We start from the raw sequence: 22,613 nt of genomic DNA on the forward strand, positions 1-22,613 counted from the left end.
GCCCAATACTCAGGGAGGCTCTAAAACACACACACACACACACACACATGCCAACACCTCCCTTAATCCGTCAAAGAAGCTGTATGCTATGGACACGATTACCAATGGCAAGAACAGAATGTGTATTTAAATATTTTGCACCTCAGATACATACATGATATGTAACAGACAGATATACCATTTTTTTTTCATCACAAAAACCACCAAACAACACAAGACCACAGAAAAAGAAGGGAGAGAGTGAAAGAAAGAATGAGGCCCCGCCAAGACTTTGGTGTGTCTGGGGAGCTTCACTTCTTTTGACCCCACAGGCACGCGCACACACACACACACACACACACACACACACACACACACACATCTCTCTCTCTCTCTCTCTCTCTCACACACACACACACTCTCTCTCTCTCTCTCACACACACACACACACACACACACACACACACACACACACACACACACACACACACATATGCACACGTACACACAAGTACATGCATTACTGCTGTCACGCAAAAGCACCCCCGGTCTCACATTCACACACAGAAAACAAGAGTCTCTTTGGGGCCGTTGTGTAATTTCAATGTCTCTTTCCCTTGTAGTTAAAACAGCAAAACACAGGATGTTGAGTCTCCATGCTGCAGTCCTCTCTCCCCCCCCACCCAGAGCAGAGAAACCATGGCAGAACGCAGAGGAGGGCAAGTTGATGACGGGCCCTCAGAGCGAAGAGAGGCCCCCTGGCTTGGAGCTTGAGTCGTATGTACAGATGCTGGTATTTCAAGAGCAGAAACTGATTTAGTCCACTTTTCTCTTATGGGATACAACACAAGGAGTGCACAGAGCGGGACATTTGCGAGGCTCATGGTATTTAAAAAGTTGATTCGGGCTCAGATGCGGTTCAGGTTAGGGCACAAGACAGAAATGCAGGGTTAGTGGGGTTGAGTGCCGAACACGTTGCTGGTTTAGCAGAGGAAGGGAAGTTTGGAGAAAATAAACAGAGAGACAGAGGGACAGAGAAAAAGAGCAAGAGCGGTGTGATCATAGTTTGTCTATTTTTGCAAACAGACAGAACAGAACCGGAAAGGTTTGGCGAGATACAGACTTCTGGGAAACGGAGTCCTCCTCGTATCACAGCAGGACTCCAAAGGGATGAGGAAATAGGTTTGTCTCTGTCCGTGAGCGTCTGGTAATCATCTGTCAGCTCCTCCTGGCCGATCCCTCTTTCCATAGCAAAGTGTGCGTGAGTGTGCACATGTTTGATTTTATGTGGTCATGTTTAGGTAGTGAACTTATCTGCACATGCGTGTGTGTGTGTGTGTGTGTGTGTGTGTGTGTGTGTGTGTGTGTGTGTGTGTGCGTGCGTGTGTGCGTGTGTGCATTCGTGTAGGTGCATGCTTGAGTGTGTGCGTTGCGATTGATCTTGATTGTCAATGCTGGAGAATTAAAGCTTTACTGTCCAAAGCTGGCAGCTGAATTCTCACCGTTCATTTTACAGTCTCTCACAAAGAAGTCCCCGTAACAAAAAAAAAAGAAAGACAGAAAGAAATAAAGAAGAAAAATGTTTGCAAATCTGTAAAAGCTTGGATTGAATGCACCTGAAAGAAAAAAAACAGAGAGGGAGAGACAAAGATGAAATGAGACAATGAAAAGAGTAATATGAGACGATGATATTTTTGGCAGTGATAAAATATATAAGATTTTTTCTATTATTTTAACAGTTCTATGAAAGCATACTGTACTATGAGTGAAGCCATATTCCCATTGATATGGACCTTAAAGTGGTGTTTAAATAACATGTAATGAAGTGTTGCTGTGTCACACTCCATTTTTATAGACTTAAAGACAAGGTGTGATCAAAAAGTTCAGGTACATGGTGCATTTGAGATGTCACCATGGATTTTGCGAAAATTTGCAAAAAAATGTCATCCTGCCCCTACCTTCAACGTGCATCAAAGATTGTTTCAAACTCGGGGAAAATGGCAACAAAGACCCTTGAAACGCTTCAGAAAGCCTGCGGCAATGAAGCAATGAGCAGGGTGAGATGTTTTAAGGGGCATTCGTGTTTCAGGAGGGGCGGTGCGTCCCTGCCCAAGACCGAAAAAGGCGCATCAGGTCAGGAGCGTGACCATGTAGGTTATCTTAAGACGCTCAGGGGGTCGTCCCTCAGGGTCAGAGTGTTAATGTCGAGTTCTCCTGTGATGCTCTGAAGGGTCTGAGCGAAAACATGCCGTGCAAACGACTTGAACCGCGGCGCAACGGCAACTGGGTTCTCGAACATGCACCACACGCACCCGCACTTGAAAACACACTGGCAACCACCCAATGGTCACACCCAACACCCCTTCTCGCCGGATGTCTCCTTACTTTTCTGCTCCCCAAAAGTTCAATCTGAAGGTTCGCCGTTTTAGACACTGTGAAAGAGATCCCGAAGGAACCGCTTGACCGCTTGACAGGACGTCCAGGAAGGCAGGAGCACCGGGAGCAGTGTGTCACTGCACAGGGAGACTAGTTTGAAGGGAATGTTGACTAGATTCAAATCAGGTATCATTTTTATTTGTTATAGTTGCGGTCTCTGACCTTTTGGATCGCACCTCGTATGTGTACTTTAACTTTAGTGTTAGTTGGACTCTCACAGCTTGGAAATGTGTTTAAGTACAAGCCAGGGAAAAAACACCTTCAAATATGCCAGAAAACTTCCATTAAATTGGCCAAATGTAAAAATATGAACCAGAGACGATGTGGGGCAGGACTCAAAGATGAGGTGCTGGGGGAGCACAGTAAAAAAAACTTTAAAGCCTTGGTAGACACACAGTCCTACACATTGTAAATGCTTTATTTGGTTATTCATACCTTTTTTTGTGCAAAAATACTGCTCATGCACACAAATGTCTGTTTTGCTTGTCTGAAGTTTGGATTATATTTGATGGATCATCACTAAAAAGTGCTGCCTTTCAAACACTATGTCAGTCAGACATTCTAACTGTGATTGAGATGAAAATCTGAGATGATATTTGTTGTTATAAGGCTATGTTTTTGGGGATTTGTAATAATATTATTATTAATAATAATAGCACTAAAAATCCATTTACGTATCAATTATTCAACTGCTTTAAAAATATTGGCAAGGTTTTTTTTGACGTACTCGCTATCAATAAAATGCGTTATCAAACACAGCTCTGGAAATGTCTATCCTGGTTCCAGTGGTAGTCCTCAGTTTGAGGATGACCTATTTGTTGATATGAATGTTACACAAACTCACCTGCTGTTACAGGCTGGTGACGCTGAAGCTGTCATCATTGGCTGGGTCCAGGAGCTGGCACAGCACCCCACCACCCTGAGCCGCCTGGGAGGGGTAACGGTGTCCCATGCCCTGGTAGGATTGTTGGGGCAGGGAGTAGCCACTAGTGTCCTCCTGATGGGGCGAGGAGTCCAGGGGTGGTTTGGGGTATGGGGAGGGAGGCAAGGCGCCCTGGCGATGGCCTGTGCTCATGGCGTGGGGAGTCAGATCCCTCTTGTGGGGGGTCATGGCGGAGGGAGGGCTGCGCTCCTCATAAAGCACGGGTGTTGAGTGGAGGCTGGGGCTGGGGTTGGTATGCGGGGTGAGGTGGGTGTTGAGGCTGGTGTGCGCGTTGTGGTGGGGCTGATTGTTGGTGTGGGGGCTTGAGTGGGAGAGGGGGTTGCTCTGGAGGTGTGAGGTGGTATGTGTGTTGGTGTGTGAGCTCAGGTTTGCCTGGGGCTGCGTGTTATGATGTGTGTCATGGGGAGTCGGGGTCATAGGTGTGTGTGTGTTTGCATTTGGGCTAGTGAGTGAATTGCCATGAGTATTTCCATGAGGACTTGTGTGCGGGTTGCTGTGTGCATGCACGGCTGTATTTGAGTGTGTGCTGTGGGAGTGTGGGCTCGGGCTGCTGCTGTGCGATGTCTGTCCGTACCAATAGGGGGAGCTGCAGTAACTGGGGGAGTCATACTGTGAAAACTGGGGATCTTTTGGAGGGGGACGGTGTGAGGGACTCAGTGCAGTGCCACAGTGGGGTGTTAATCGCGGGGAGGGGGAGCAGGAGGGGGAGAAGTTCCTGGAGGAGACCATGTGGTAAGACTGGGCTGGAGGAGGGGTGGGCTTGGGGGGGTAAGGTGGAGATGAGACACCAGGTGAGAGGGAAGACGAGGACTCTCCAGGGTATAATGCCGGATATCGCTCCTCGGAGGAAGGTGTGGAGGGGTGGGCAGAGTAAGGGGAGGGGTACTCGCAGGGGTCCTGGAGGTAGCTGGACGGTGGAGCAGGATTAGGAGTGGCCAGGGGAGAGAGGCTGCTACTGTCTCCGCTGTAATAATCCAGCCCTTCCTGGAACAGCCCGGACCCTTCTGGACCCCCAGCAGACACTAAAAGTCCAGGTGCTGACGCAGAGGCAGCCTTGCCCCTGCCTTTGGACCCTGACGGCCGCTCTCTCTGACAGGGAGACAAACCTCCTCTGCCGCCTCTAGACCCTCTGCCCCGTCCTCCAACCCCTCCCCGCTTAGGTCCAGGAGTAGGTGTTGGGGAGGGACTGGATGGGGAATCAGAATGTAAAGCAGAAGCCACTTCTCTTTCTGACTGCGGTTCAGTCCGTTTCCTGCGACCACGGCCTGGTTTGCTGGTCCCCCCCCCCTGGAAGAGGACGTTTTGGCTCCAATTATACGAAGGCCCTGAGGCACTCTCGTGCCAATCCATCATCAATTTCTCCAGGTTGGACAGACTTGATTGTCCCCCTTCTCCACTAACAGAAGCAGCCTCACTCTGTTTGTATGGGCCACCTATGGAGATCGGTCCACCACTAGTGGCTGCAGAGCCCAGATGTGAAGAGTCCGAGGAGGATTCTGACAGAATTTCAGGAAACGGTTGTCGCTTGGCCTTCTGGGGGGTGTAGTTTGAGATATCCAAGATGTCTTTGGACTCACTGGAGCCATATTCACTATAGCCATGATACTGAGGGCCAAAGCTGTCAGTTGACCAGCCACCAAAACCTTGTCTGAAAAGAAATAGAAATATACCAACACATATTAGAAAACACAAACACTTGAGTTTATTTCAATCAGTTCCAACAATCATTGATCGGAGCCTGAAGAGAAAACTCTGAATGCAGGTTCTGACACTGAATTCTTAAGACTACGTCCAGATTCAGAAATTATCGACATCCATACAAGCATATTTGAAAATGCTTATCACATGATCATTCATGTACACTGGCCATGCCACCCAAAACCAGTGATGCACCGTATTGGTGATTCTGAGACCGGCAATGTTGGTTAGGTTTTGGCACGAGTAGGGAAACTGTTCAAATAACAGCTTGCCTCCAGTGCATGTAGGCAGTAGTAGCATAAAATGCAGAATTTAACTGCACAACAGCTGATAACATAGACAAGGTCAGCAACACCTATATTTCACTATCCATGTTGAACTAACTATTGTTAGTCAAGGCTAATGTTGTTTTCTTCCAGAAAAGAGGCGTCATGAATCAGGGAAGGACACGTCGTGACTCAATCAGGGAGCAAATGTCTGTGTCATTGTTTTTGAAAGTCTGTGCTTCCGCCGTCCAGATTAAAACGCAATCCTGGAGTTTTCAAAGTAAAACAGGGTCAGCAGTGTTTTCAAAAGTCTCTGTCTTAGGGATTTGAAAAGGCCAGTGATGACCCCAGGCGTAAACAAAGCAAAAGGCATGCGTTTTCAATTGAAATCAAATCAGTGTGGATGTAGCCTAAAATGGGTAAGCACGGTGCACTTTTAGCTCGTTAATTAGTATGCGGTGGTCATGGTTAAATGGAAAATTATGTGCTAGAGTGACATATTTATTTTGAGTAATTCATATCTCTTTGATTCTGTTGTGATCAGACCTGAGTCAGAATTAAATTCATTTTCTAAGGTAGAAAAAAATGTAGTTTCATATTTATTTACATCCCATTCATACCAAGTCAAATTTTTGTGTGAAACAGACCGCCGCAAGTCATTTACCTGTAGCTCCACTGATTGGAGTTGTACTGTCTGAAGCCTTCTGGAGAGGAGGAGTTGAAAGGGCTGCTTTTGGCCACAGACATGTAGCCTCCTCCCGGTGATGTGGGTCCTGTCGACTCCCCCCGCATCCCGGAGGAATGACCAGGATATCCACAATAGCCCCGCTTGGCTGCTGCCTGATAGCTCGAAAAACCCATTTGACCAACCGGGTTGGCCTTACCACTGCTGTGTCCAGACCCGTATGCATAGCTGCAGTCTGAGGACCTCTGCGGCACTGCAGGAGAGGAGCAGGAGAAGCCAGAGGAGTAGTGGCCATAAGAAGCAGGATGGGGGGAGCTGGGAGAGTGTGAGAGAGATGGAGGAGTGGATTTAGGATAGGTAGAAGTGGTGGGGGATGTTTGGGCCAAGCTGCTGTAGCTATATGGAGGCCTGGCTGAGGAGCCATGTGTCTGGGTTGAACCCTCCACCACAGAACTTCCACCCTTAGTGCTCCACTTAGGAAATGCAGGAGACCAGCTGTGACTGGTAGCCGGGCTGGATGGCTCAAAACCAGGGGTGGTTGAAGCTTTGCGGGCTTCTGACTGTGAGGAGGAGATGTCCAACAGATCTGAGGAATCATCAGAGTCGAGCAGGGACCGAAAATAACCAGCAAAAAGGCCTTGGGAGTCTTCCCCTGCTGGCCCAACCCCCCTGCTTCCTCCTGGACTGCCGTAGCCACCTCCCCGTCCAACCTCACAGGAGGAAAAGCCCCCCCTTGGAGATCCACAGAGCTGATACCCACCCAAAACTTTCGCCTTGTCCATCAGTCCCTCCTCCCCCCAGCCACCTGCCCCGTTGGGCCAGTCCTGCCCCATGGACACCCCACCCCCTTTCAATGCACCATTTTTTCTTATGCGTCTCTTCTTTACTTTCTCGCCCCCAGGCTCTGTTCCTATCATACCCCCTCCCCGACCCACTCCACCCACACCCTTCCCTCTTTTCCTTGGTAATCCATGCTCGGACAGGGGGCTCAGCTTCTGCTTTTTTCCAATGGATTCAAAGAAGTCACTGAAGGTGCTCTTATTGCACTCACTGCCCCCAATACCCCCTGCTGCTCCTCCACCTCTTCCAACACCCCCTCCTCTGCCACCCCGGGGGCGTCTACACCCGGTCAGCCGGTGGAGCAGGGTGGATATTCCGGGGTTTTCCAGGGGGGCATGAAAGCTTTCTGGCTCACTAGGTGTCCAGCAGCGAGGGGGAGAACAGCGGCCAGTGGTAGGCTGCTGCCGGTTCAAAAAGGCCAGTTTGGAGAGAACGTCCCCATATTCTGTTTTCACATCGTTAGTATCATTAACATAGGATGGATAAGGATAAGGGAGTTTAGTCCGTCGCCGCCTTCGTGGCTTCTTGGCCTGGTCTCCATTACCGCCAGCATTCCCGGTGTTAGGTGGCTCCCCCTGTATTCCTGGCAGAGCCTGTTTAGGCGGTCGTCCCCGCCTGCGTTTTAGAATAACAGGTAGCTCTCCGGGAGGGAACATCACCATCACACTCTTCCCATTGTTCTTCATGCGGAGAAGTGCGGTTGGCTCTCGAACTGCCTCTGAGCCCTCCAGACTGCCATCCGGACCTTTCTCTGGCCCCGCAACTGTCTCCATATTAGAAATTTTATAGCTCTTCTGTCGGCGGCTAAGGCTGACAGGAATGCGAGCCACCTTGACAACAATCTTCCTCACCTGTAAAGCAGAGACCAACACAAAAACATATGTAACAGTAAAATGTCAAATCATCCTTTCATACATGGTGTGACATTGTCAAAAACAAACCACAGTGGTAGGAAACTATAAATCAACTTACGCCAACGTAATGCCCACGTCTGCGGTTGTTGGCAGAACATACCCCCACCGTGGCGACAGGTTCCTGCTTCACAGTTAGTAGAGGTGCAGGGATGGTTGACGCGTTGGCAAATGGGAGATGGGGGGTAGAACGATGCTGGATGGCCTGAGCTGCCTGACGCTGTTTCATTACACTTTTAGGTGCTGCTTTGTGGACAGATTTCGGTGCGGGCCTAGACCTGGATTTAGGTCCAGGCTTATGCCCAAGTCTGGGCCCAGGTTTAGGCATAGCTTTAGGAACAGGTTTAGGTACAGGTAGAGCAAGAGCAATGTCTGTATGACAGGTAGCTGTGGGGAGAACAGCCTCCACCGACGAATGCTCTTCTTTATCGCCAACAGCCACCTCCTCCTCTTTAACCCTCCATATCTTCTCCTCTATTACTTCATCCTCTTCCTCTCCTCCCTTCTCCCTCCCTGCTCTTTTCTCCCCATCTTCTGCGCTTCGGCGGAGGCGGGAGGATTTGCGCAGGTGGCAGGGGAAACGGGGACGTCCAGAGCTACGAAGTGCATACTTCTTTTCTGTTTCCACAGGAAGAGGAGAGGACTCTGTGTTTGGGTTTGGACCGGTAGGGACTGGACAAAAGGTTGAAGGTATGTCTCCCTCTGCAGTCCGGACTGGCACTGCCAGCTGATTGGTGGAGGCAGGAATATTGCCAAGCGCCAAAGACAAAGGCTGAGGTGAGGTTTTGTGTATGGCCTCTGGTGTGAGAGTTTTGGAATTTTCTGACCCTACAGAACCTGTATGTTTGTTGATATCCATGTGTCCGCAATTATCCATGTGTGCGTGTGAAAAAGACTGTGCATGCACGTCTGGGTCAATGTGTGTTTGCATGTTTCTCAGTGTCTCTGCAAACGTATGTGTCCCAGCGGTGGTGTGAGTCTCCGTCTGCCTCCGTCGGCAGGTGCTGTGCCCCAGCCTTCTCTGTAGATGGAGGCCGTTGGCCAGGGTGGAAGGGGGGACGTGTTCGGAGGTCACCAGTGCCAGTCCATCATGCGAGGGATCATGGAACCCCCCCTGGAGCCCGAGCTCCTTGGTCCAGAACTCAGGCCCTTCCAGCCCCTCGATCCCCAACACACAGCCCTTTTCCTCGGCCTGAGTCTCACCACAGTCCACTGGAGCCCCAGTTTGGCTTGAATGTAGGTGATCAGACAAGCCACTCATTCAGTGGGCTGGTTTGCTGGTAGTAATGGTGGAAACAAGGGAATGTTTTCAGCTGTATTTCTTCTCAGTAGCTCTTTCTCTGAGAGCGGGCACGAAAATTCAAAGACCTGAGGGCAGAAATAAAAACCAATATTATAAACTAGTGAGGAAGACCATGACTATAATAACATCTCCTTGTTGAGTATAAGACATTTGATCCAAACTTATTGCCTCTAAATATATCGGCCATTGTGGGGCATCAATCATGCTGTACATACAAACATCAAACATTCGCAGCACAGATGGAATTGTGATTGTGATAGAATCGTCAAAATTTTTGGCAATGGGCCACAAATCTAATATGTAATGCACTCTCTTCTATTAACTGTGCCACCCACACAGCAGCAATACAACATTAGATTACATTCACCATTCATATCCTGCACAGTTGGTTGCTTTTACCAAATGGTTGTGGCGCTGATTCTGATTTTGATTCTGAGTTGAGCCTCACTCTGTCTGCCTGACTGGCTCCGTTCTGCAGGGGATCATTGGGTCATCAATACTGCAGTGGAGAGCTCACATACTTCTCTCTCTCCCCCTCTGCTCCTGTCTTTTGCCCATGGTTGCTATAGTGAGAGAAAGACAGACACAAAGACACACGAGAGACAGACGGACAGACATAGGACAGGGAAGAGAGTTGAGGAAGGTTGGAGAAACGGGGAGTGGGGAAAAAAAAAAAAGAAAGAGTGTGGAGGAGGGTGGAGCAGAGAGAGAAAGAGAATAAGAGATTAGTACATGATGTCACAGCATGCATCAGGCCAGACTAGAATCAGTATTTTGGTGAGGGCTGCACCATCTCGCATCAGACGCAATTATTTTGGAGGATGACTTGCAGTATAAATGTTTAAAGTCCTATTGTAGTTAGTGTTTCATTTGGATGTGTTCCAGTGTTCCAGCAGATTGTAGATACACATGCAAGCCAGGTGCCACCTCTCTCTTCTTCATCTAGCTTTATACTGTTGATCATCACTATATGTCAATAACCAGATTCACAGGATTGTGTACAAGATTGAGCGTGTTTTGATATATAAACATCCTACGAAATTTGAGTAGATGTTCAAAATTCTCAATTAAAATAAACAATTGAATAGTGTTGAAAAGCAGACGCATACTCACACCGCATGCCACTTTTTGCCAAAACTATTCAAATGCATAACAAAAACAGTAGACTTAAGAGGGTGCAACAAGAACGAGAATGTGTGAATAATCGCAGCCACCAGGGGGAAGCAGAGAGGTGATGAACAGAGAGGTGTTAAGAGGATGGAGATGAAGGTGACAGAAAGACAGGAACGATGAAGGGATTATAGAAACCCAGAGCAGAGGAGATGTACAGACAGAAGTATTATGAAATCTGGACCACATGTGCTGTCAGACTCACATGTGCTGTCAGACTCACATGTGACTGCACGCATTCAAACCCAAATACAAGCAGGCTTGCAGCGTTTGCGAGCATGTATGCACACGGCTGGCTCCAGCGCCGTACCACACACTCCACATTCAACACAATTATGTCCATCGTCAGATCCCTCTGCCTCCCTCTCCAACATATGGTTCTGATTAGGAGGGAGGAGAAGGACATGGAGCGAGAGAGAGAAAGGAAGAAGGGGATGAGAAGAGGAGGGGGAGAGGAGGAGAGGAGGTGGAAGACACGAGAATGAGTGGGTGAGAAAGTATGAAAAGGACGAAGAAAGAGGTAGTACAAGGAAGGTGAAAGACGTGATCGAGACGGGGAAAGAATGGTGATAGACAGAGGCAGACAGATTTTAGCAATTTGAGCAAAATGAGGGAGAAAAAGTTGGCGAGGAGGAGGAGGACAAAGCAGTAGAGGAAGAGGAGGAGGAGGAGGACGAGGAGGAGGAGGAGGAGGAGGAGTGGGAGAGTTTTGCTGTAGCAGAGTTTGGGGCTGCACACATGGAGCAGAGCAACCTCTGAGGAATGACACAACTGGGACAGACAAACATGGAGACGAACACACACTCACACTCACGCACACACCACAGATACTTTCTTTAACCCCCACACCCACCGCCTCTCGTGCCCAGTGCTGTCGCCCTGCCTCCCTCCCTTCTCTCTCTCCCATTCTCATTCTCACTTTCTCTCCAGTCTAATTAACAGCACTCATTAATTAAGGCTTCATCTGACCAATTTGCGAGAGAGGGAGGAGAACACATCACACATGCTTTAATTAAACATTGCGTCACATGTGCTTACACATACATGCACATGCTGTCACTCAAAGACACACATGCGCCGCGACACATACTAACACACGAACTCACATGCAAATATGCCCCCACAGCTTCATCCTCCCACACACTCGCACATTGATTTACACATAAAGACAGACACATCACGCACACATATGTGGTCGCACACGATCGCACACAAAACAAAGACACACATGCAAATATCCCTCTACTGTGCTCTGCGGGGGGCATTCTGACAGGGTTTAGATGCCAGCCAATCAAACGCTCCCACTATGATTCATTGTTTAAGCAAACACTCCTGGCATCCATCAGCCGCCATTCCAATATAATCACCGTCATACGTAGCAAATGCGTTTTGGTGCATTTTACTGTGAATGGCTCTGGGGCTTTGGAACACACAGTGGCGTAGTATTGTCTCTGTGAAAACAACCGATGGTGCGCGCTGCTCCCACATGATGATCTGTTGAATCCGTTTCACAAAGAGCAGCTCTCATATGAATGATATTGTTTGAACGCTTTTGATCTTCTACATTTTTTTCCACTTTCTCCAAAAACTTTTTGCCGTTATCGTGCGACAAGGCAACAACAGCACAACATGCCTCAGAGTGTATGTGCGCACATGCCAGAGAAAAATCTGAGACGAGAACATGTCAATTTTCAATTTGGGCCAATGCCCTGTTGTGCATAGTCTGAGAGGCGCAATGACTCTGTTCATGGTAGCTGTACAGCATATCTATTCTCTTCCCATCTATCTCACTGCCACAAAGGCTTGCAGACTCACAGGCCTGCCAGCAGAAACCCTCAATGAAGAGCTAGACCCTGTGTGCATGAGTGTCTATGTGTGTGTGTGCGCGCACGCACGCGTGCGTGTGTGTGTGCTCGCGAGTGTGCACGTGAACGAGTGTGTCTTCCAGGGTGTGTTTGTAAAAGCACTCACTGAGCTCTAACGGGTGTGCAGTTGTTGCTAAGAGACAGGCAGCAGCACCGAAACAGCATGGGTGGGGGGTGGGGGGTGGGGGGTTTAAGGGAGGGGGACATAGAGGAGAGAGAGAGAGAGAGAGGTAGTGAGAGAGAGGGATGGGGGGGTGAGGGGGGTGGGGGGGGGTGCTCCACCGAGAGGTTTAGACAGATAAGAAGAAGAAGAAGAAGGGGGGATAAAACAGAGAGAGGGAGTGAGATGGAGAAAGTGTATGTGAGGCCAGGAGAGAAGGGGAGGGTGGGAGGGGGAAGTGGGTCAGGGGGTCCACAGAGACTGAGTGACACCGTGCAGAAACTCAGCTAGCATCAGTCTCTCGTTCCTCCACATCACCTCAACCCCGACGAAACCCCAACCTGCAGCTCGAGCAGCCCTCAAACCCACACCCAACGGAAACCATCCAGTCAGAAGTCAGAGAAAAATAACGCAAAAGACAAGTGACAAAACAACTTGACGGCAAACTGATTTCAAGTCATCTGCGAGATGTTTCCAGTTGAACGTGGTGGAAGAAAGACGGGTTGTGTTCCAGCCAGGAAATGTGGTTTCACTCAAACACTATACATTACACGACGTTACCCAGCATCAGTTCAGAGTGATCAACTAACTGCAACCGTGTGGTAATTAAATCAAAAACTAGACCATGAATTTGAGGTTTTTCCGTGAGGAACGCTTTAATTGGCGATGCATTCGTAATCCATCTCATCCTTTCAGATTGACGATTAAAGAAACAAACTTTATCATCCAGAGCAGCGTCACTTGTCCAGGACAAGCGGTGGTGGGATGTAACCAAGTATATTTACTTTAAGTGCTTCTCTACGTGTACAAATTTAAGGTACTTGTACTTTACCCGAGTATTTCTACTTCATGCAGCTTTATATGTTTACTCCGCTACATCTCAGAGGCAAATATTGTACTTTTTACAGTTTTTGTTACCAGCTACTTTTAAGAATACAATTTTCCATACCTTACCTGTCCATTGGAAACCATGCATATCACACTGTTTTTTTATTATTATTATTGTTGTTGATAAACTGAAGGACCAAATTTGAGAATATTCTCCAACTTTAAGATAAATTATTTAAAAACCCACTTGGATTAGCTGGAAAATGTCACGATGCTGAAAGCAGGACTGTTTATCTGAGCTCATAAAAAGTTGACTTTTCAGAGATGTGTGGTTCTTCCAGGACACTGATGCCCCAATCATCTGTTTATCTTATAAAATATGAAGCACTGCTGTAAATTAAACCATCCGACCATATAAAGTGGTTAAAATGAGCTCAACCTTAAACATTTACAGCAATAAAATTCAACATGCACATCAAGGCAGCCATAATATTAATCAAAAAAACACCCCATTTAATAGTGAAACACTGACAGGGGGGCATTTTACTGCACAATGAGTATTTTTGCTTTTGATACTTAAAGTAGGTTTTTCTGCAGATACTTACATACTTTTACCTTTATTTTTATATAAAATAATATATATATATATATATATATATATATAATATTTAAAAAAAAAATTAAAGTGCAGTATTAGTAATTTGACTTAAGTAAAGGTCCTAAATACGTCCTCCACCTCTGACGACAAGAAAAACCCCATCTAACAGAAACCCGACACCGTCCTTAACTTATAGGTTGACATATTGGATTAAAAGGAATCATTTTTCTTCCCATGGTGGGAAAAAAGTTTTCAGTATTATGCAAAGTTAAGCCAATTTCTGCAAAGTTTTAATTCAACTAAATTAACAAAACTGTCAAATTTTTAAGTTCTAAGGTCCTGCCTTGACCGCAGTGCTTTGCAGCCCAGCAGGCATTAACAGTGAGCAGCTGAAATTTAAGCACATCCAAACTCTTCTAATCAGCAGACCTGGGTTGTCTGAGAGCTTGAGGTGCTGGTACGAGTGCCAAAGGGGGCGAGGAGTGTTATATACACACACACACACACACACACACACACACACACAGCACACGCACACACGCACGCACGCTCACACACACACACACACACACACACACACACACACACATCGCAGCACTGGGGCCGCCATGCCTGCACACAAATTACCACCAGCAGCCCATCAGAACAGAGCTGAACTTATGGCTGCAGCTCTCTACACACACGTCAGTCAAACAGAGACTTCCCAGCGACCTCAGGGACACTCACCCCCTCCACCCTCCCTCCCTCCCTCCGCTCCGACCTCTCCTCTCGTTCTCACCCACTCACATCCAGCCCGCCCTGCTGTCCCCCCTCCTCCCCCCCCGCCCCCACACACACCTCCTTTTAACTCCAAAAGAACCACCACCACCTCCCCAGCTGCAGGAAATTCCTAATGATCTCCATCATCAGTGTGCACGCTGTATCTCCTGCCAAGAGCAGGCTAGTGCACACGCACACACTCGCGCACACACACACACACCAGAAACATGCACACAAAAGCATATAAATGAACAGAGACCAACACATAAACCATATGTGCGGACAAACAAAAAGGCAGACAGACGTTCAGACAGACACACATCTAACGTAAACAGACTTCACACAGACCAGATACAGTGGCAGCACAGCCAAGGATGCACACTGGGGACAGGAGAAGTAGCTCAAAACACAAGAGAACACAAAATCAGGACCCCCCCCCCCCCCACCCCCATTTGACTGTCTCACTCTTTGCCTGTCTCTCACGTTGTTTCTGCAGGAACCTACATGCTGTAGTTATTTTAAGACCAGGAGGACTGTATTACCCCTTCCTCTTCCTTCCTCACTGTTCCTTCTCTCATCTCTGTGGCACCCCCCACCCCCACACCTCCCGCCCCCAGTTTCTCTCCCACAACCTACGCTCCCACTCCCCAACACCCCTCCCTCATCTTCAACTGAGCCTGACAATTTCTCTCCTCTCTCACTCACTCTCCTGCAGGCAGTTTCCTGGCACTGCTGATGGCCGCCCCTCAGTCAGGTCATGTGACCAACCGCGCCAGCTGGGAACAGCTACGAGAGAGAGAGAGAGAGAGAGAGAGAGAGAGAGTGTGCACATGTGCACACAAACAGGGACACGCAGGGATATGTCTGGAAGCACATGCAAATACGGGACGATGAGACCAACCACTTACCGTAGGTGCGAACACAGAAACACTCCCACTTTCAGTTCACACAGGTGCACACGCACACTGAGCTGACATGTGCACACAAACAAGTTCAGGCGAAGACGCACGCGCACACTGACGCAAACTCCACAGAGGCTGATGAGAACCCACAGACGCACTTAAAAACCACACACACATGAACGTCGTCACGAGTATCGACCTCACACACAAACCAGATGCTTGGACCCCGACACACACTCAGACCTTGAGGCCAGTGTTTTGGAGAGGGGCCTCTGTGCTGCGGCCCTGACTTCCTGACTCCTCCTCCTCCTCCTCCCTCCATACTCCTGTTCCACAGTTGCTGTGGGAGACGCTGCTGCAGCGCCCGTTGCCAAGGAGAAGGCTGCTGGCTGTTTGAACAACAATGGCCGCCTTGTGAACATTCCAACTGTAGGTACTGACAGCTCATCAGCCACAGCCTCAACATACACACCTCTCAAAGAGCACGCTCGGACACACGCGCGGGGCAAACGCGCGCACACACAAACACGCGCGCGCGCGCACACACACGTAACGCTCACGCCACACCACTGTACCTCTCCAGTTCTTGGCCTTGAGCCTGAGCGAGGTAACGCTTTCAGAAACAAACACAATGAGGCATACACACACACACACACACACACACACACACACACACACACACACACACACACACATCTGTGCAAGCTCTCAGAAATTATGACTTCTGCTGAGAGGATAAGAAACCCTTCCATCCCTCTGTCTACCTGCATCTCTTTACCATCTCTCTCTCTCTCTCTCTCTCTCTCTCTCTGTCACACACACACACACACACACACACACACACACACACACACACACACACACACACACACACACACTTGGTGCGCAGTGCATTCATCCATCTTCCCCCTTCTCCCCGACTACTCTCTGTCTTTCTCTCTTATCTCTTTCTCTCTCCTCCCCCTCCACAGCCTTCTGCTTTGACTCTCTCACTCTCTCTTCACTTGCTCATCCCATGCCTTTCCCTCTCTCTCTCTCCCTTTTCCATCTCAGGAAGTGTGTGTTCTCACTCTCAGGCACACACCATCATCCTAGCACACACACACACACACACACACACACACACACATGTGGAGGACACACATTCGCACACATACACACAATCTCTTTCTCTCCTGGAAGGTAGTGAATCTCTTCGTCCCTTGGGGGCATACACTTCCTCAGAGAAGGAGGGAAAATGGGAAAGAAGAAAGGGAACGAGAAACAAGGGTGGAACGGGCAAGAGAGGAGAAGGAGGAGAAGGAGGAGGGAGAAAGAGAGGAAGGAAGGGAAGAGGGTGAAAACTATATACACAGCAGGGATTTATAGACAGACCCCTTAGTGCTCTGATTATCTGTTCATACTGATGGGACGACATTGAAGCCACGCCGCCGGTGGAACGCTGAGACGGTGCTGAAGCCAAATTGGGTGGTGGTGGTGGTGGTGGTGGTGGTGGAGGGGTGGAGGGTGTGGGGGGGTGTTGAGGAGAATCACTAACAAGTCGCTGCTTATCCTCTGACTCACTGTTTTTAAACACACAAACCCAGACACACGTATACGCACACGCCGCCGCTAAAAAAAAAACAAAGATAACTGGGACACGAGCATTAAGAAACATAAAAATCAGACGTACTGTACATGTGTAAAGTCTGATGATCTGCAGATAGGTGTGTGTGTGTGTGTCTGCCTGTCTGTGTGTGTGTGTGTGTGTGTGTGTGTGTGTGTGTCATAGATGGCGGGTATGTGTCGAGTGCCAGACACCGAGAGATGCTTTTGTGCGTGTGTGTGTGTGTGTGTGTGTGTGTGTGTGTGTGTGTGTGTGTGTGTGTGTGTGTGTGTGTACGTCTCTGTGTCTGCGTGTTTTCCCCATCTCTCGCTCCTCTTTAATAATTGAGCCGATTCTGTCCAGCTTGTTAGGGAGGTACACAGCAGCTTCACACTCTGTCTTTCTCTCCTTCTCATCCTCTCACGCACAAGTCTTTCCCTCCTCGTCCCTCCATCTCGCCGCGCTCCCTTCATTTATCACTCCTCTTCTCCTTTCTGACCCCTCTCTCTCTCTCTCTCTCTCTCTCTCTCTCTCCCCCTCTGCCTCCCCCCCAGCTCTCCTCTCCCTCTTTCCTCGCAAATCCCTCCTGTTCTTTGACCTCTCCCTCGCCTCTCCTAGTTTCACCCCCCTCCACCACCGCTGCCCTCCATCATCCTTCTCCTCTTGCGTCCCTTCCTCCCTCCCTCCATCCTCCTGAGGTGAGAGGTCGAAGCTTCCTCTCCACTGTCAGACTCAAACCGGCTGCAACCAGCCCTGTGGGGAAGGGGGGGGGGAGGGAGAGAGAGAGAGTGGACGGGGGAGGGATTGTGTGGGGGAGACGAGGAGAATGAAGAGGTAGGTGAGGAAAGGACATGTAGAAAAGGAGGCAGAGGGAGCGAAAGGAGAGACAAGTGGAGGAAAAAGACGAAGGAGACGAGGGTACTGACTGTGGAGGGAGGAGGGGGGGGGAGAGAGAGAGAGAGGGGTTGAAAGAGGGAAGGAGGCGAGAGAAAAGAGAAAGGGAGACGTCTTCTTTTGAGTCACTGCCTTGGGCTCGGAGGAGCCGTTTTATGAATGTATCGTGTGGGAGGTGACAGAATGGAGCATACAAACACTGCTTACACTAATGCTAAATGGTTGCTGTGTGTGTGTGGGTGCATCTGTATGTGTGTGTGTGTGTGTGTGTGTGTGTGTGTGTGTGTGTGTGTGTGTGTGCGCGCGCGCATTTGTGTGCCTTTCCCTGCGTGTGTGTGGAGGGGGGAGCTGAACCACGCTTACCTGCCTGTGGCAAAAGCTATTTCACTTCAGGTGACGATTAGATTAATAGGAGTCATAAAAAAAGAGGACCTTTCACCTCAAGGACAAAGTAATGACTAATTATTTTTTTTTGCCAGTGGTAGCTTATTGCATGGTAAAAATATTTAAAGTTGTGAAATATTCTGCAAATGCCTTATTACTTTAAAATTAAAGGTCCTTTGGTGGTTAAAGTTAGAGGTTTTATAAACGCAGACAGAATAAACCTCACAATGCAGCACGATATCCCTTGTTGGGAAACAACAGCCATCTTCTGATGCGCTTAGCGTCAACTAAAGAAAAGCTCTATCCGACCAAATTGTGTCGCTATGAAGAGATGTAAATTTGTGCGCTGAAATCAAGTTTATCGTGTATTTTGGGAGGCACTTTAAGTCCTAAGTAATAATGGCCTGAATCATTCATTCACAATAGAGGTGTGAATTCCCTTTTCCTGAATGGCAGCATGTCTTGTGAAGAGTTCAAAGAGGAGCACCCGAGTGAGGTTCAGCTGACGTTCACAAAACATCTGTAACTAAAAAAAAAAAATAAAAAAAAAAAAAAAACCTCTTTGTTACATTTGACAAATCGTGTACAAGCTAGAAGCCACGTTTATGAAATGACACACTTTGTAGCTGTAAGGAGAAGCCTGAGATGGTTTTAAGGCGATTCAGCATTTGAAGAGATCCAATCTCTGGTAGGATGTGCTTTCAGATTTAAACAATTGAAAGCTCTGTCTCATGGCAGTGTTTGTGTGTGGTCTCGAATTTGAGGTAAAGAATTTATCACAAGACCACAAAGAGCTTTTGACAGTCTCTGAAGTGAATCTACTTCATGTTCAGAGCTGATTTATCAACAAACTCTTCAAAGCCTCCATTCAACAGGTTGCACCATCCTGAACACGACTCAAAACTTGTGTGGAGGAAATTAATGCAATTCAGCGAATGTACTGTATCATTCAATGGCTCACGTGTGTGCATGAATATGTGTGTCCATTCTGTTTTCTCCATCTCCATGACGACCTCCATATCAAGAGGACATCTAACAACGGCAACCTTACAGGCTGATAGGCAGAGAGAGAGGAAACAGGTGATTGGTTGAGCTGTCGGCTGTCACATCAGCAGGGTGTATGCCACACACACACGCACACGCACACACACACACACACACACACACACACACACACACACACACCCTGATTTGTCTGTGCCATCAACCTACACGCCTACAAACTGCAGCAAGGTGCAAACAAAAGGTACTTCCACAGCACACGCACACACAGACACACACACACTTGGAGGCACACATATGCATGCATACACACACACACATACGCACACACAACGATAGAGACACACACACAGATTTGAGACGAGATGTGGTGTGTTAGGTGCGCTGACCCTGCCAATGAGGACAGGAGGAACATCAACGGAGCTACAAGGCCGTTGCTATGACAACTAGCCCCGCTCACACAGGTAGGAAGCACAATAGGCCTAAGCTGTTATATGTTCACATTCTCTGTTTGTCACTCACTCTTTCTCACTCACTCACACACACACACACACACACACACACGCACACGCACACACACACGGCTATGCACTCAAGACAAGTCAGACAGAAAGCAGCTGAATGCCAAGGTAAAGCCATTTCCTTTTCATTCCAGCATTCACAGGGTTGGAATTATTCATTATGTCCAAGTGGATCTGCCAATAAGAGAACTCACTCTTCAACCAGCGACAGAGAGAGTGAGACTGTGTGAGTGTGAGTGAGACAGACAGACAGACAGACAGAGCATCACTCTGCATACTAACAGCACCTGCACTAGGGCAGCCTGTGCACGTCTCTGAGGGGCCCTTAAATAACGAACTGTCACTGCCCAGACACTGACATTGGCTTCTCCCATCCGCTCTCCCTTAGCTTCTCTGCACTCTGTCTTTTCCTTTGCCCCCCCCCCCCCCCTCTCCCTCCTCCATCCTTGCCCTCCCCTTACTAAACCACAGACAAGAGCTGATAATCACCACAATGAGTATGCCGTGTCTCCAACAAACTGGCTCTGTTGCCACTGGTGCAGGATGTGCTGCTGCTGTGTCCTGCCTAACTGCCCCGACAGCTCAGGGGGGCTGCCGAGATGGAAACCCAAAGGGCTGGACGCATGCTCACCGGGACTCTGCGTGTCTTCTGTTTATATGTAAAGCAAACATCTACCCATCAAAAGGAGGAGGGCTCACAGTCAAACCTATGTCTTATCGTCAAATTATTGGTAGAAAAGTCCCATCAAACTCACCCGCAGGTAAAATCTATAGTGACAGCAAATAAACAACAAGAAAAGCTGTGTGTGCGTGTGTTTGTTTGTGTGCCAGCAGTGTGGCAGAACCTGGGGAGGTACTGTATATGTTGCCCTGCCTACACTGTATATATATTCAGTGATAATGAGGCTAATAGGTGAGAATATTGTAAATGCTCAGAAAAAAAACAAACAGGTGGGGGTACACAGGGTTCATTAAGCTCACAGTCTGTGTTTGTGTGTGTGTGTGTGTGTGTGTGTGTAATTTGTGTGTTTGAACATCATCATTTAAGATCTGACCACACACGCTGCAAGCCAACAGTAAAGCCCACCCGGATGACCCAGCAGCACGAGCAGTAAGCATGCACAGCCTCCGTCCCTTAACAGTAACGATGAGATTAATGAGAGAAAAAAAAAAAGAAGAAAAAAAAAAAAAACACACTCAAAAAGAAACGCAGCCAGAGGTGCGCAGCACAGCTGGCTGAGTGGACAGTGAACAAATGTTTGGTGTTTTCTACACGAGACATCGTACGCGCACTCACCAAGGGAGAGAGAGAGAGAGAGTCGAGGGGGGGCTCGCGCTGCCGGCTGGAGCTGTTGCGGTGTCAACGCTGGGCTAGCGGCTCGCGCGGCTGTCGCTGGCGGTGCTCGCTCCTCTTCTCGCGCGGGTCACGGAGTCGTCGCCTCGGCGGCTGCAGCCGTCAGTGCGCAGCGTTTCCCCCTCATCCGAGGTCCCCGCGTCGCAGGGAGACAGTCCTCCCACATCAATGTAAACGTTGTCTCCTCCTGCCGTCGCGCGCCACCGTCTCAATGGAAAAAAACCGCTCCTCTGGCTCGCGTCAATATCTGCACCCACAAAGATGGAAAAGCAAAAAAAAAACAAAAAAGGGGGAGAGATAAAAAAAAAAAAAAAAAAAAAAATTGGGAGCAGGGATGTTGTTTCACAGTCTTCTCCCCGTATAAGGTGTTGACATAACCGTAGTCGAGCACCGTGCTCCGGTTTTGGTGACAGGTACGGGACTCCCCAGTATGCGGGAGGCGAAGATCGACCGTGCGCCCGTGCGTCTCTGCCTCTGCAATTCCAGCTCTCTGTCTCTCGTGCGCCCCAGTCTCCGCTGTGCCTCTCCAACGTGCCTGACTGTCAAAGCCATCCGGGCACCCGTAGCTGGCTTCACTCGCGCACCTATGGAACTACGGGAACTGTAGTTTTGTTTTTAAAGACAGAGAGCAAGCGAAGGAGGAAAGTGGCGACTGCGTGCTTGTGGGAAAATGTCTCGGGCTGTGCCGCAGTCAGTCCATTTCAAGTGATTTCAATTAATTTTATGTCATTTTACATAGATATAAAACACTTCAAATACTCACATTTTTATGCATGTACAATGTCTTTTTTTTTTTTTTTTTTTTTTTTTTTTTTTTTTTCTTCTCACAGTTTCATGGTGTGTCCTCACCGCGATCCTGTGGCCGTCCACCAGCTGCTTGGCGATGTTTACTCTTCCTAACAGTGGCTAGCTTCACAAACTCCTGTTCTCATGTTTCCTGACTTTCTCAGATAGGTGCTTCATATTTTACACTCCTGCAACTGTATGCGCTGGACTGAAAAAAAAAAAAAAAAAAAAAAAAACCAATCACGGAAAGCACAGTGAGGCATTATCATGACTGGATCTAGCGAGCCAGAGCTTTCTGGTTTACCCAGAAGATAACGGGGGAGAAATTTCGCAGTTAGGATTTAAGTGTGATTGCTGCGCTTGCTGTCATGTAGTTAAAATGATGCACCTATAAACTTCTGACTGTCCGATTAGTTTGAGGACACTGATTGGCTAAAATTTTACATCATATGGTCATAATTTTAAGGAGCTACTGGCCAAGTTGCTACACAGGCTGTGGGCGATTTCTGGACATAAATACATGAACATTAAAATGTTTAGGTCAAATAAATCGGCAAAGTCTTTTGTGTTTTTGCCTATAATATGTAGCCTTCTCGTTTTTAAGAATCAAAGGTGGAAGCCATACATATTTTTCATAGAGATAAACGCACATATACTTAACATTGATCAAGTATACAGTAAAAACAAAAAAACACTTGTATTCAAAATTCTTTTTAAGGAAAAGTAGCTCTGTAGGCCATTATC

At 48.1% G+C, this 22,613-nt stretch overlaps 1 protein-coding gene across 3 annotated transcripts; it reads right to left on the minus strand.

The window, feature by feature from the left end:
- Window positions 1–98: 98 nt before the first annotated feature.
- Window positions 99–21,850, minus strand: ahdc1 (AT hook, DNA binding motif, containing 1). 3 transcript variants are annotated; one of them, XM_069176355.1, is made up of 6 exons: window positions 21,027–21,850; window positions 9,461–9,624; window positions 7,820–9,126; window positions 5,987–7,698; window positions 3,260–5,006; window positions 99–1,595 (listed from the first exon to the last, which is right to left on the minus strand). In XM_069176355.1, the coding sequence occupies exons 3-5, from the start codon at window positions 9,017–9,019 to the stop codon at window positions 3,266–3,268; spliced, it is 4,653 nt and encodes a 1,550-aa protein (XP_069032456.1). In that variant the 5' UTR covers window positions 9,020–9,126; window positions 9,461–9,624; window positions 21,027–21,850; the 3' UTR covers window positions 99–1,595; window positions 3,260–3,265. The 3 variants fall into 3 exon arrangements, with proteins under 3 accessions (XP_069032456.1, XP_069032457.1, XP_069032458.1); XM_069176356.1 differs by having other exon boundaries at window positions 9,429–9,624; XM_069176357.1 differs by lacking the exon at window positions 9,461–9,624.
- Between the last annotated feature and the right edge of the window lie 763 nt (window positions 21,851–22,613).

Source organism: Embiotoca jacksoni, unplaced genomic scaffold, assembly GCF_022577435.1.
Source record: "Embiotoca jacksoni isolate LCO1_2020_lvr unplaced genomic scaffold, fEmbJac1.0.p SCAF_7, whole genome shotgun sequence".
NCBI classification, from domain to species: Eukaryota; Metazoa; Chordata; class Actinopteri; family Embiotocidae; genus Embiotoca; species Embiotoca jacksoni.